The sequence below is a fragment of the Lagenorhynchus albirostris genome, chromosome 8, assembly GCF_949774975.1.
Source record: "Lagenorhynchus albirostris chromosome 8, mLagAlb1.1, whole genome shotgun sequence".
NCBI classification, from domain to species: Eukaryota; Metazoa; Chordata; class Mammalia; order Artiodactyla; family Delphinidae; genus Lagenorhynchus; species Lagenorhynchus albirostris.
In genome coordinates, this window is record NC_083102.1 from 93,182,191 (window position 1) to 93,197,883 (window position 15,693).

At 38.8% G+C, this 15,693-nt stretch overlaps 1 protein-coding gene across 2 annotated transcripts in view; it reads left to right on the top strand.

Moving 5' to 3' along the window:
* SUGCT (succinyl-CoA:glutarate-CoA transferase) overlaps window positions 1-15,693 on the top strand; it is a 684,774-nt gene that overhangs the window by 239,423 nt on the left and 429,658 nt on the right. For both annotated transcript variants that reach the window (XM_060156214.1, XM_060156215.1), the window contains one exon: window positions 3,389-3,486. In XM_060156214.1, coding sequence (XP_060012197.1) covers window positions 3,389-3,486 — 98 coding nt within the window. The remainder of the gene's footprint in view (window positions 1-3,388; window positions 3,487-15,693) is intronic.

Genomic DNA, 15,693 nt, shown 5'->3' on the forward strand with positions numbered 1-15,693 from the left:
AAACTGGCAGTAAGTTTGCCGGTTTTTCCCTCTGATTATTCCTTTACATGAACACAGCCTGAAACCTGGGAGTGGGCCCCAGGGAGCAGAGCTGAGTTCCAGGAGATGCCCTTCATTCCTGGTGCGGGGAGCATAAAAGTGGAGTCTAATGTCAGAGAGAGTGTGGACATCCTCCCTTTTTGTCCTCTCGTTTTCTCACCCCCCAGCCTCCAAGCAGTCCTGTAGCGGCAGCGGTGGGTGAGCAGCAGCCAGACTCCGAGGAAAGGGACCTTTCTTGTATCTGAGCTGTGATCCCAAAAGACAGGGCTGAGTCCTTGATGCTTTTTCCTCTGCCCTCCCACTGACTGGCCTCTGCCCTGGAAGTGTGCTGGGGAGTAGGGTAACTAGAGGGGAGCTCTAGGGAACCAGAAAGAGGTTGCAGAGAGGGAAAAGCTTCAGAAAGGGATCCGTGAAGTTGTTTGTGAACTGCGCTCATGCCTTAGCTGCACATGCATTGATCTGGTCCTAATCAGGACACCGACGATGTTGAGAACTATTAACAAATAGACAGCTTCCCAGGTTGCAGCATGATCATTAAGTAGGGCACAGGTTCAAAAAGCAATTGCAAAGGCTTTGGAAACTGAACTGACTGTAGAACCAAAGCACATAGAAGGTGAGTTGGGACTTGCAGACTGAACTTAACCAGGTGAACTGCTTGCTAAAAACAATAACAACAGAAATTTTCTGTAGCATTTGAACAAGACTCAGAGGCTCATAACACAATATTCAAAACGTCCAGGATACAATCCCAAATTACTCAGCGTATGAAGAACCAGAACCTGCATGAGAAAAGACAATCAATAAATGCCAATGCCAATGCCAAGATGATACAGATGTGGGAATTAACTCATGAAAACTTTAAAACAGCCATTATAAAGATACTCCAACAAGCATCGCAGACACTTAAAATAAATAGAAAAGTAGAAATGTCCAGAAAAGAAATAGAAGATTTGAAGAAGAACCAAATGAACATTTTAGAACTGAAAAATACAACCACCAAATACAGGAACAAACACCTCACTGAATGAGCTCAGTAGCACAATGGAGGTGACAAAGGAAACAGTCAAGGAACTTGAAGATGGATAAATAGAAATTATTCAGTCTGAACATCAGAAAGGAAAAAAAGATAGTCCCCTCCCAAAAATGAAAGAAAGAACAGATACTCAGGGACCTGTGGGACAATAACAAAAAAATCTAATATTTATGTCACTGTAGTCCCAGAAGGAGAGAAGAGAACAGACTGAAAAAAATTGAAGCCATTGAAGAAACGATGGCTGAAAACTTCCCAAATCTGGTGAAAGATTAAAAACATACAGATTTAATAATTTCAGCAAACCCCAAATAAGATAAATCCAAATAAATCCATGCCCAAGTACATCAAAATATTACTGCTGAAAACTAAAGACCAAGAAACAGCATTTGAAAGCACCCAGAGAGAATGACGTATTGTTGATACCTTTGGGGGAACACTGACTCAGTTGACTGCAGCTTTCCTGTCAGAAACGGCAGAACCCAGAGGGAAGTGGCACAACATGTTTAAAGGGCCGAAAGGAAAGAACCGTAACTGCAGAATTCTATATCCAATAGGAATATCCTTAAGAAATGAAAGTTAAGTAGATAACCTCCCCTACATTCTCACTTCTTTCCCATTCTTCTTTTTTGAACAAACACATGCTTTCATATCTCTTTGGGGAGAAACAGTACTTACTTGGAATATTTCACATTTATTTAATGCTTAATATGTCAAGCACTTTCACTTACATTGTTTCATTTTGTCCCAGGCAGCATTCTCTTTCAAGCACCTAAAGCATGGTTATGACCACAGCTCTTGAAGCAGTCTCTCTAGAAACATTTTGAATGCTGGCATAGTTGAAGACAGAAGGATAATTACTTTACCCACTATTTAACACCAACTTTCAAAGAGAAAAGAGGTCCAATAAGTCATATTCAGAGAAGGAGACATGAGTGCACCCCAGTTACCATTGAGCGCAAACACTGAGTAGTTTTTTGTGTAGCTTACACTGTATTCTGGGTGAGGCCACATTTATAAATTTAACATGTGATCTAGTGAAGGCACTTGCTTTTTCTTGAAATGACTTGTTCACTCTTGGTGGGGGAGGGTGTGTTTTGATTCCTGGTTAAGCCTTGAGGCCAATTCTTGGATCAGGTGTGGTGACAGGGAGGTTTCTAGAAAGGGCACTGTATGTGGTGTCACTTTTTAAAATCTGAGAGAGTAATGCTGTCTTTATTATTCCTAAAGGAAATGAATAAGTGAAACATGTGAAAGAGAAATTACACCATTGAGATGCTCTCTTTACTTCAGGGAATCTTCTTCACTTCTCTCTCCTTTGTAAGATGATTAATGGATTGACTTTATTTAAACTGTGGGAAACAAATGAAACCATTACGTGTTTATTTTTAAGGCAAATACATTAATAGAGGTAGTGAAGCTTTCTGTAGGCCACATGGCCTGCCCCTAGCCCATAAATGCTCCTTCTGACTTTCCAACACAAGTGCCAAACACTGCCTCCACACATTCTTTTTAAAACTTCTTTTCCATTCCAAATCCACTTGGTACTTTCATTATGGTCTTGTTAAAATTGCAAGATGTCCACTGGGACTTCCAGGATAGATTTTCTCTTTACTGAGGAGGAGCGAAAGAGGAAGTATATAAAAGCACTTCTATTTGTTATTCCTTCAGGGAGTCATAGTAAAGAAAAATAGGGACACTTCTATAGGAGGAGTATCTTTTAATTTGACATTGTTTTAACGGTAAGCATTTGGGGCAAGTGTGTATGCTTCCCCTTTATTTTAGCACCTTGTACAACATCCTGGATAGGACTACTGGGACAGATAATACTATTTTATTTACATGTGGAACAAATAAGTGAATGTACCTACAAGATATATGTTGATTATGAGCTTGATGTAAGTGCACACTTGCACTTATGTTATTGGTTCTTAGAGTTAGGTCAGTTTTACCCAATTTGTACCTCTATCTCTGTTTCCTCTAGATAAGACTTACTGTGGGAATCTGATAACTCTTCTCCTATATTCTCATAAATGGGTACAGGATATTACGGGGGGTCTGATAACTGCTTTTCGGTTTTCCTGTATGTAGGCGCATGCTTAAATGTAGTAAAAACTTCTTACAAATGAGAAAACCAGTCACCAGCATGACCCATCCTAACTGCATGATCCTTCCCTCCATATATCCTTGTGTTAAGAAGTATAAAGACCAGCAAGGAATGGTCTTGAGGATGGAGTGGTAGGTCCTGAACACTAGTACCCACAGGCAGGTACACAAAAATTTTGTGAATTACACTTTAAAATTCTTTTTCCCTTTTAGATCTTGAATTTGCCTGAACTGATTGATGATTCCAAGTATAGAACTAACCACCTTCGGGTACAGAATAGAAAAGAGCTTATTAAAATACTATCGACACGGTAAGCTTGGCTCTACTGTTTGTACCTTTAAGAATTAATATGTTATTAGCATTTATCTGGCATTTTGTGGTGCTCTTTTTGGCTTATTTAGATTAACTTATAATTATCTTTCATTTTACAAAATTCGTTGGTGGAAATATATTTTAAAGCTATGTTTTTCTTCGTTTGAAAGCGTTTGAAAATATTTCACGTCTTTCTAAGTATTGCATCATAACAATGATACAAATAAGAACATCACAATAGCTTGCATTAGTTGCTTCTCTGTGGCATGTAAGTGTTTGGGTTTAGTCTGTCATAAATACTAACAGTAATAATTCAACATCATTTTTTACATTTACTGTATGAATCGCTCTACATACATGATCTCATTTAACCCTTATAATCATCCCGTGAGGGAAGTTCTATTATTTCCATTTTACAGATAAGGAAACTGAGATAAGGGAGGTTCAGTCAAGAGCTTGTTGGCTTTTCTGAGCCTCTCTGTGTAGTTTGTCATGTTGATGTTTTGAAAATGGCAGATTGAGTCATAAAGGATTAATGCTGACCAATTAGAGTATTTGATTTTCAAATTATTCCATTCATGTCAGGTTATACTTTTGTTAAAACCTGTATCAATTTTTCAAGTTTGCCTCAGAAAAAGTTAATAATTCTTACTCTTTCCTATCAGTTTCACTTTTGTTTACATCTAAGTTCTCGATCTATAGGAATAGATTGTGGTTTTTGTGTATCTCAATGCCCATGTGAACCATTCTTCAGTATGGAACATTTGCTCTCATCAAACCAATAAATTAAGAACTTTTGTTCAAATACAATACCTTGTCTTTTGAAAATGCCCTTGTGTTTCCATGTAGCATAGATATATCAAAGTTCTTAGACTCATAGATATTGAGCACAAACTGAGTACCAGTGGGGAGGTGGGGGAGGGACAATACAGGGGTAGGAGAGTGGGAGGTACAAACTATAGGGTGTAAGATAGGCTACAAGGATGTAGTGTACAACACGGGGAATATGGCCAATATTTTGTAATAACGAAATGGAGTGTAACCTTTGAAATTTGTATTAAAAAACTAACAAACAAGCAAAAATTCTTAGAAAAAAACTTCTGCTAATATTATGTTTATTCCTCTTCCCTTCTCCTTTGGGGACCTCTACATGAGTCTGCATTCATTACCTATTTGCTTTTTCCTGGATTTTAAGCCCTTCTTCTCTATGCTGCCTGTATCTCCTCCTTCAACCAATGGGGCCTCTGTGTGTGGGACTGATATGCAGAGAAGAGGGGAATGAGAATTGGGCTCCCCTTTCTTGGTCATTAGTTAAATAAAACTCAGATTCTACTGCAAAGCCGGAGAGCCCTCAGTCATTAACATTTCACCCCATGAGAACTGGCCCTTTATCTCTGCTTTTTGCCTCTTTGCCTCTCAAGCAGTTTTTGATTCATTTAATTCATTGATATGACTTTTTCCTTTCACACCACGGTTACCAAGTTTCAATAACAGGCACTTGTGAGAACCTTATCAAAAGCTCTTGGAGAGTCTAAATAAATCACATCCATGCTGTGAGAAGAGTGGACCGAAGGAAAATACAAAACCTAGGCAGATACGTGTCATCTTGTTATTGAGTTGCCAGCACTCTTCTAACTTTAAGAACCACAGAGTTAAATTATTGGTTTCCTGTGTCCTAAAACCTGTATTCCTTGCTAAATTCTGTTATAGAATTCTATTGTGGACAGACTTCTAGCAGCATCTGTAACAGTTTAATTTCAAATTTCTCTTTTTGGGGTGAATTAAATAACCTAACACCTTCTTCTTTCTCCTCTTATATATACCCAGAAGTGGGAGTTTCAGCATTTTGGAACCCATAGGTTCTTATGTCTTTATTCAGACTTAAGGAATCAAACTTGTAAAGAAGAGACTAGAGGGTAGTCTTAAGAGAGGAAACTTGATAAGGGAGTTGCCTTCATCATCATCCTGCTGTTAAAACACAGACCACAGAGAGGCCCTTGGGTGCCCAGAGGCCAGGGTCCCTGCTCTCTTGGGCTGGTGTGTGGACGTGTTTTGGTGGTGTCTTGTGGGATGCAGTTCTACAGTCTCTTCCAGCTCAGGTCTCTTCTCCTCCGTGGTGGATCAAACAATGATGACCAGGGAAGATTAGGATATTGATTCAGTCCCATCGATAACCTTATCATTTGTTTTTCTGAATAAATATCCCTGGATTCATTAGTACTGTTACGTGTTGGGCTTTCAGAAGTCTCTGTGAATGTTGTAAAATGTCTCATTTTCATGATATGATTTTATGTTTTTCCAATATTCAAAATATTAATGGCTCTATATTAATTACATGATTAGATCTGGTCATTTTATTCTGACATCATGGCCTTCCACAATCTGACATGACCTTTCCTTTCCACCTTTTCTCAATATAAAGGAATAATATAGGGAGGTGGGTCCAGAGGGAGAGAGTAGGGGGAGTTGGCAGGAAAATCATGCTGTAAAAGTTATAATAGAGTTTATGATAAAGGAGTTTCTGAAACTTGTGAAACAAAGGAAAGTTTTTGGCCATAAAATGAGTTAGCTTGTCAACAACTTCTGTTTTCTGTGTAACCTGATGATAGGTCTTTTTTTTTTCTTCCAGTTTTATTGAGATATAATTGACATATAATGTTGCATTAGTTTAAGGCACACAAATAATGATTTGATATATGTATATATTCTGAAATGATTACCCTAGTAAGTTAACATCTGTCACCTCACAGTTACAAATCTTTTTCTTCCCTTGTGATGAGAACTTTTCAGATCTACTCTCTTAGCAACTGTCAAATATACAATACAGTAGTATTAACTATAGTCACCATGCCGCACATAACATCCTCAGGACCTATTTATCGTATAACTGCACGTTTGTGCCTTTTGAGCACCTTCACCCATTCCCCCCACCCTGAAGAGACATCTTGAAGGGAATACTCTACCTGGTAGAGTTCGAAGTTTTCCAGCAACTTAGAACCAGCAAAAACTTCCTTCCACACCTGAAGAGACCTAGGGACTCAAGAGTTTCAATGGAACATGCTTCTCATTTGTTCCTTCTCTTACTCATCTATTTAACACGTATTTATTGACTACCTACTATGTACCAGTGACTGTTTTGGGCACAAGGAAGATGGCTTCAAACACAAAACAAAACTAAACTCCCTGCCTGCCTGGACTTTCATTACAGTAAACCTTGTAGACGTTCTAGAAGACTTTTCTTTAAGACCTCTTCCATAAAAACATGTGTTTTGATATGCCTAAGAAGTTAGCTGTCCGTATTTTTCATATAAACTTTTTGTAAATTTTGCTTTACAAAAGTATTGCAGCTACAGTCTGTGCCTGTTAATAACTTATTGTCTTTTTGTCTTTTCATGAGCATATTACAGTGCACATGCTACAGTTTTTTGTGTGTGTGGTTTTCCTGTCATTTCTATAGAAAAGCATATTTTTGGTAACAGTAGCTACATTACCATGTGAATATACCATGTTTTTCCCTGTTGTCTGCTATTAAACATTACATCATAAAACTTCCCTTTAATGCTCATAGACACTTTCCTCAGCCTATATTTCTATTTTGGAAAATCTTTAAAATACATAAAAATGTAGAGGGGTTTGTGAGAGTGAATTTGCACTTCAGAAAACTTTTTAAAAATCTCTAGTGATGATGGACTCATGGTGTTCCTTAAAAACAAAACAAAACAAAACGTCGCACCCCTTTCATCCAATTCGATATCCAAAAGTGAAAACAGAAGCATTTATGGATTTTTACAAAGTTTGCTCTCCTAAATACACATAAAGGTTCCCTCTTGTGTTTCAAAATCTTCCTTCCAAAGTATTTTTCCTAAGTTTTGATTAATTTCCTGAGTAATTTCCCAAAGTAACTTTCCTGCCCATGGCAAGCGTTCATTTAAGTGTTTTAGAATCAGGTGATTCTCTTTGCATTCTCCTCTGCAATTCATAGACTCTTTAGAAAGTGCCTACCAGAAATGTCAGTCATTTACCTCGCTCTTCTGTCACTCTTGCTAAATGCAGTTTGATGCTGCTCCCTGAGAGTTGTCGGCCTCACTTGGAAAGGCAGCTGCATGTTTTTGTCATCAGCGGAGTTTTCCATAGCCAGCACAAACACAATCCCTCTCAAGTGCTCTCAGGTGTTACTATTCCCCAACTGTGGCCGTGAGCAAGTTTTTTTTTTTTTTTAATTTAAAGGTGGAAGACTTTCCCCTTGAACTTGCCATTTTATCCAGGGTGTTTCAGAAAGTCTGTTTACCCAGCTGCTAAGACCAAAAGCGAGGCAAAACTAAAGCATGTTCAAAGACCCCAGCTAAAACACAGAAGAAAAGATAAAATCGAGACTAATGCAGGGTCTGTTACAACAAACCCCTCCTTTGCAAAGCTAAGGAGCAACAAACTCCTCAACCTGTGCTACCCACACACGGGACCAGCATTTTTGCAATAGTTCAGACCTCGCGGGAGAGACTAAAAATCATGATGTGTATTGATATTGAGAATAGAAGGATTATGATGATGTCTTAGTAGTTGGGGAGAAATAATAGGAAGGCATGAAATGAGGATGAAGGAAAAGAGAAATAATAGGGAAAATAGAAATACAATTCATTTTATTCCTCCTGCTTCCTCTCTTCATCAGCGTTAATGGCCACTGACTGTGTGCCCTTGTCCTGCAGATACAGAGATGAAAGATGAGGTGGCTCTTGGTCTAAGTAGGACAACAAACAAGTAAAGCAATGAATTAAGTAGTGTGTGTGAAGTGCCACTATACACATACACACAGGGTGGTGGGAGCCCAGAGAAGGGGCGACTACCTCAATCTGGGCAAGTCAGGGAAGACTTTCCTGCAGACAGTGCCAGCTGAGGTGAGTCTTTTTTTTTTTTCCAGTTGAGATGCGTCTTAAAGGACAAATAAAATTAGGCAGGTGAGGAAAAAAGATAGTTCACATCAAAGGAGGAAATATCAAACTGAGTGTAATTTTATACGGAGGAAAAAATAAATCATAGAAGAAAAAAAGTAGCTTGGAGAGAAACTGATGACAACTTTTAAATTGCTTTTTGAAAAATGCTACACATGTTAGGGAAGCATATATCAGTATAGTCCTAGTGAAGGCATTCCTAAAACGTTGGTTACCCTAAGTTGTCATAAATAAAACTCACAGTGTGAGACAAATTTACCTTTTAAAGTACTGTGGCATCTATGTTCATCAGGATATTGGTCTATAATTTTCTTGTGATATCTTTGTCTGGTTTTGGTATCAGGGTGATGGTGGCCTCGTAGAATGAGTTTGGGGGTGTTCCTCCCTCCGCAATTTTTTGGAGGAGTTTGAGAAGGATAGGTGTTAACTCTTCTCTAAACGTGTGATAGAATTCACCTGTGAAGCCATCTGGTCCCGGACTTCTATTTGTTGGAAGATTTTAATTACAGTTTCAATTTCATTACTTTTGATTGGTCTGTTTATATTTTCTAATTCTTCCTGGGTCAATCTTGGAAGGTTGTACTTTTCCAAGAATTAGTCCATTTCATCCAGGTTGTCCATTTTATTGGCATATAGTTGCTTGTAGTATTCTCTAATGATCCTTTGTGTTTCTGCGGTGTCAGTTGTAACTTCTCCTTTTTCATTTCTAATTTTATTGATTTGAGTCCTCTCCCTTTTTTTCTTTATGAGTCTGGCTAAAGGTTTATCAATTTTGTTTTTCTTCTCAAAGAACCAGCTTTTAGTTTTATGGATCTTTGCTGTTGTTTTCTTTGTTTTTATTTCATTTATTTCTGCTCTGATCTTTATGATTTCTTTCCTTCTACTAACTTTGGATTTTCTCTGTTCTTCTTGCTTTAGGTGTAAGGTTAGATTGTTTGAGATTTTTCATGTTTCTTGAGGTGAGCTTGAATTGCTATGAACTTCCCTCTTATAACTGCTTTTGCTACATCCCATAGGTTTTGGATCATCATGTTTTCATTGTCATTTGTCTCTAGGTATTTTTTGATTTCCTCTTTGATTTATTCAGTGATCTCTTGGTTATTTAGCAGCGCACTGTTTAGCCTCCATAGACCAGTATCACTGATGAATATAGTCGCAAAGATCCTCAACAAAATACTAGCAAACAGAATCCAACATTACATTAAAAGGATCATACACCATGATCAAGTGGGATTTATCCCAGGGATGCAAGGATTCTTCAATATATGCAAATCAATCAATGTGATACACCATATTAACAAATTAAAGAATAAAAACAATATGATCATCTCAATAGATGCAGAAAAAGCTTTTGACAAAATTCAACACCAAATGGTTAGAAGACCTAAATAGACATTTCTCCAAAGAAGACATGCAGATGACAAACAAATACATGAAAAGATGTGCAGCATCACTAATCATTAGAGAAATGCAAATCAAAACCACAATGAGGTATCATCTCACTCTAGTCAGAATGGCCATCATCAAAAAATCTACAAACAATAAATGCTGGAGAGGGTGTGGAGAAAAGGGAACCCTCCTGCACTGTTGGTGGGAATGTAAATTGATGCAACCCCTATGGAGAGCAGTATGGAGGTTCCTTAAAAAACTACAAATAGAACTACCATATGACCCAGCAATCCCACTACTGGGCATATACCCTGAGAAAACCATAAGTCAAAAAGAGTCATGTACCAAAATGTTCATTGCAGCTCTATTTACAATAGCCAGGACATGGAAGTAACCTAAATATCCATCAACAGATGACTGGATAAAGAAGATGTGGCACATATATACAATGGAATATTACTCAGTTATAAAAAGGAATGAAATTGAGTTATTTGTAGTGAGGTGGATGGACCTAGAGTCTGTCATACAGAGTGAAGTAAGTCAGAAAGAGAAAGACAAATACCGTATGCTAACGCATATATATGGAATTTTAAAAAGCGGTACTGATGATCCTAGTGGTAGGGCAGGAATAAGGATGCAGACGTTGAGAACAGACTTGAGGGCACGGGGGTGGGTGGTGAGGCGAAGCTGGGATGAAGTGAGAGAGTAGCATCGACATATATACACAACCAAATGTAAAATGGATGGCTAGTGGGAAGCTGCTGCATAGCACAGGGAGATCAACTTGGTGCTTTGTGATGACCTAGAGGGATGAGATAGGGAGGGTGGGAGGGAGGCTCAAGAGGGAGGGGATATGGGGATATATGTATACATATGGCTGATTCAGTTTGTTGTACAGCAGAAACTAACACAACATTGTAAAGCATTTATACTCCAATAAAGATGTGGGAAAAAAAACCCACATATGGACTGTTTAAAAAAAAATAAAGTACTGTGGCAATACCTTTAGTAAAATAAATAATTATTTTTGGTTTTGAATGATCTGGTTTTTCTGAAGTCAAGTTTCTGGTATGCAATTGAATATCTACTTATTTTCACAGTTTACTGTATTAAAATACTGTGAAATTAAATGCTGTAGTTCACGGCCTTCTAAACAGAGGTGCTAAACAGACATTTGTTGAATTGAATCCAGAACTTATTAAAGAGCTTCACCTTTTTAAATTTGGTGTCAAGTTATTTTTAATATACTTGTTCAGAATATTGGAGAGCTGGACCTGGAGCATTTTTGGGCTGTTCATGGAGGGCTTGTAACTTCAAAGATGCCTAAATATAATGTTAAGTTTTAAAAACAGACATCTTGGTTCCATCAGACAAATTTGGTCATTCCACTTCCCTGCCTAGGTCTTTCAGGGAGTCTCCACAGCTTTGAAGATAAAGTTTAAACTATTTATCTTAACACATGTAATTGCATCTCCCACTTTTACCTTAGAACCATCTTATAATTTGGCCTGGTCTTTTAATCTGCTGTGTCTTCCCACAGGCTCATTGCTTTTCACTAAAATGATGAAGCTTCTTCATCTCACTGGCTGCTACTAGTCTTTTAAAATGAGCACAAGTTTTGGGAGCTCTTCCCGTCTCGTTTGTCTGTTTAAAGCGGCCCCTCCTATGTTGCTGAATCAAAGCATCTATTGCGTTCAGCTGTCATTAATCCTCCACCTTGACGCAGCAGTAAACTTCTTAAGGCAGAGACTATCTTTTTGTTTTTAGAGACAGTTTCTTTTAGAGCAGTTTTACGCTCATAGCAAAACTGAGAGGAAGGTACAGAGAGTTCCCACGTACCCTCTGCTACCCCCCAACCCCTGCCCTCTCCCCCAGCCTCCCCACCAGCAACATCCCTCACCAGAGTGGTACACTGATTATAACTGATGAGCCTACGTTGACACATCTTAAGAGACTATGCACATCGTAAGAGACTGTCTTTTTTGATTTTTATTTCTGGTGCCTCTTTGGTTCCCTGGTGCTAGATGTTCTTTCAGTTAGTGAATGTATGAACCAGTGAGGGGCAAAGCTATCCCAATTTGGGAAACTGGCCAAAGGGAAGAGACCCAATGTCAGGTCAGAATAAAAAGAGGAGAGCAGTGGTAGCTAGAAATGAGAACTTTTTCTAAACTAACCTAGGAGGCCTGTATTATGATCACAGAATGTCAGAAGGCCTGAATTTGAAACCAGAGCCTTCCACTAACTCTGTGGTCTTGAGCAGATCCTCTGATTTCTCTGAGCCTCCGGTTCTCATATATACGGTACGTGTAAGAATACCTGCATCACTGTGAGAATTAAAAAACAGAAGAGGCATGAAAGCAGCCAGCATAGCCTTCAGCAAACAACAGTGCTCAGTATATTTGAGGAGAACCTCAATCCTCAAGAATCAGAAATTATAGTTCCCACGTTTTTTGCCATCAGAGTTCTCCTATGGCATTTTTTTATTCATGGATGCCAAGTTTTGAGACATTTTCCTCTCCCAAACTGTAATTATTATATGAATTACCTTCCACAATTTTTATTTAATAAAGTTTCATTTAACTGCCAATCAGATCCTGATTAGGACGATATAACTAGTGTTATTGTACTGATTTGATTTAATTCTAGCAGACGTAAAGCATGACATTCTAGTTGGCCTGTATGACCTTTTTGCAGCTAAACAAATGATTTCTGTTCAACTTCTTAAAAAAATTAAAAATAGCTTACAAGACTCAGGAATACATTTAACTTTGTACAGTGCTCCTAATAAAGGCTATTAATAGTGCTTGTTTTTTCTTTTCTTTCAAACCCAAAGTGGACCTTAATAGTTCATATACTATTCCCTTTCAAGAAACACTGTTTCTCAGTGTGGGCAATGAATTTGGAACTTGTGAACATTCCACTTAAATTATTCCATGCATTTGTGGTTGTACCCTCATAAAGAATGAAGCACTTTCGTGTGTTCCTGAGTTGCTATGCTGTGTTAATAGACTCTATGAAAAGCTTCAGTCAGGGTCTTTGAACTCTGAAATAAAATACATCCATGAGTTCTCCTCTGTCATTTTTATGGTTAAGTTTTTCAAAGTTTTAATGGGTATCTTTGGCCTTCCTGAAAACTGTTGACTTTACTTTTCTCTTAAATAATATCTATAATATCCTTAATTTTCATTTTTACTAGAAAGTAAAACTACCACATATTTCACCTCAGACAGCCCTCTATCTCTTGCCCCTTCGCCTACCCCCCATCTTAAATCCCCATTTCAATCCTCCCTCCTGCCTGCCTTCCACGCCCCCCATCTTCCTGTCCTTATCCTGTCATTCACAATTTGAACTCTTTTACAATTAAATAATACATGGATATCACTTACCACTTTCCTAGGTGGGTTTTAGCTACTTGCAGGAAGGCTTCATTGAAAAAGTGGCTTGCTTAGAGAAGAGGGAGAGTTTTATCAGTGGCCACGAATATGATATAATTTAGAAGGACTGGGCGGAACCTCTATTCCATGGAATATAACCCTTCCTTACACATAGTTTGCTGATTTCAGAAATTCTGCAATTATAGATTTTAGGGGCTTAAAAGTTTGTCCGCTCTTAAGCTTCAAACAGCACAGGGCTGGGGGGTGTTAAAGCATGTAGTCATATTCCTTAGAGTAAATAAAATTCCCCAGGCCCTTTCCTCAGACTAGATTTTAATACGGGGAAAGTGGAGAAATCATCAAAGCCCTGCCTAAGGTGAGTGAAAAGCAGAATGGAGGCTGAGAGCAGTCAGGAGCCCCAGAGATTAAGTTCCCCTCACTGACACTTTTGCCAGGGCTGGGAGGCTATGGGAGTCTCTTTTAACCCGGATTAATTCCTCCCCTCTAAACCTGGCAACCATCGACTCTCCCATGTCTACATGTTTTTAATATACATAGAGAAACTTATTGTTTTCTCCCACGGAAACTTTTTTGTTGGTCTAATATTCTCTTTCCCATATGATCACATTTTAAAATCTCTTCTGCCAGCCTTTTTTTTTTTTTCCTGCCTACTGCTCGTATCTAACGAGGCTGCATTTCACGTGATTTTTATATATCCTCAACCTACATATTTAGTTTATTGTAACCTTCCCCCCAACCTTTCATAATGCTTTGAATCATATCATTGTAGGTTTATCTGGGATCCACTGCAGAGGGCTGATTTGGATAAATGGATCTGACGTTTGGTGAGGGTCACATTTGTTTTCTTATGCATTCCATGGCAGCTCTGCCATTATCAGCTAATAGATGGTCCCTTGTAAAATGTCTATATTTTATGTGGTACATTTTCTGAATGTTGGTCATTTGGAGATAGATTTAAGTGGCTATTTGTTGTTACTATAAAATCAGCCTGGAGGGAAAAAGAATGAAAGAAACACAGCCCTGGAATGCATCCCTTTTGGCTTACAGAATGCAAAGGGAACCACTGCAACTCCAAACAAGCTCCTCTTGACCAGGGCTCTTTCTACCCTGTTAAGAGAATTCTTTGTGACTGAGAATCAAATGATATCTTTAAGTGAGTCAGGATGGAATGGAATGTCATCCCACTCCTTCTCTCCCCCTCCTTTTTTCCAGAAGGGCTATAAAACATTCCACACTGCCTTTTAGTAGAAAGAATTAGGTGGTAGTGGTGGGATATTTATATGTATGTGCAGGGGGGGTGGGGATGGTGGCGGGAGGGAGTCCAGTAAACTCTATTTCCCTGGATAAAACATTTAATACCCTCATATCTCCTTTGGAACTTAATGTATATTTTTAGATTTATAGAATGATAGAGCCCTAAACACTTGGGGAGCTGGATAGAACCTGGGATATCATTGAACTTAACCCCTTCCTATGTGTAAGAACTTAGAATTTAACAGCATCATGTCTAGAGACCCCTTGAAATCTGGTGGGAGATTCCACAAAGCCAACTCGAAAGGCCTTCCTTTTGGGAGGGTGTAGGCACAGCTCTCCAGACTTTGCTGGCTGACCTTCTTTTGCCCTTGACTTTTGAATTGGATAGAGAAGCTGGAGTTTGACTCGGTCTCCTGACACTCGGTTTGCTCCGTAGACTCCCAGACTCATTCCTGCCCTGCCCAATTTCCTGCCTGCCTTTGGCTCAGACTGAGTTCTGTTCTGCAACTACTTTGCCCCCACTTGGGTTCTATTCTTATCTCTTCTTAGCTTCAGCTTTCCAGCGTAGGCCTTCCTTGGGCCTTTGATCTGACATCAACTGATGTTTCTAGTGAGAGCTGACTCCACCTCTCTCCCAGTGCTGACAGCTGACATCCCTGCTGAGCCTTGATTTCCACCAGCTGTCCAGCATCCTGGAACATTCCCTAGCGACCAGCTGCTCCTGGCCGTCTTCACCTGGACAATCCACAGTAGTTTTGGCAAGCTGCTCACTGCTTCCAAAGGCAGACTGGACCTACCTTAGTTCTGGTTTAATATGTTTTCCCCAGTATCACACAGCTCACTGGTGTGTGAGGCTCAAATTGGAATCTCCTGATTCCTTTTTCCACCGCACTCCTGGGCCAATCACTTATTTTCCTTTTCTCTAACTAGAAATTTTGTATTTCGAATAATCCTAGGTAGGAAAAGAAGTTAAGTGAACATTCTGCACGCCCCCCAACCCGAACACACACACACACAACTTTTAATCTTTCAATTTTTAAATTTGCATTTTTTCTTTCTTAATGATTTTTCTTCCCTCTATTGTGAATTGTTTTTCTTTTCTCATTTGCTAACTTTGGAAAAAGAAAAATCCAGACATTGGAATGTCTGAGTTTATTTAAGTCTCAGCACTCTGTTCAATTTAATGAAGGGAAACAAAAAAGGAAAATCAGAATGCTGGCC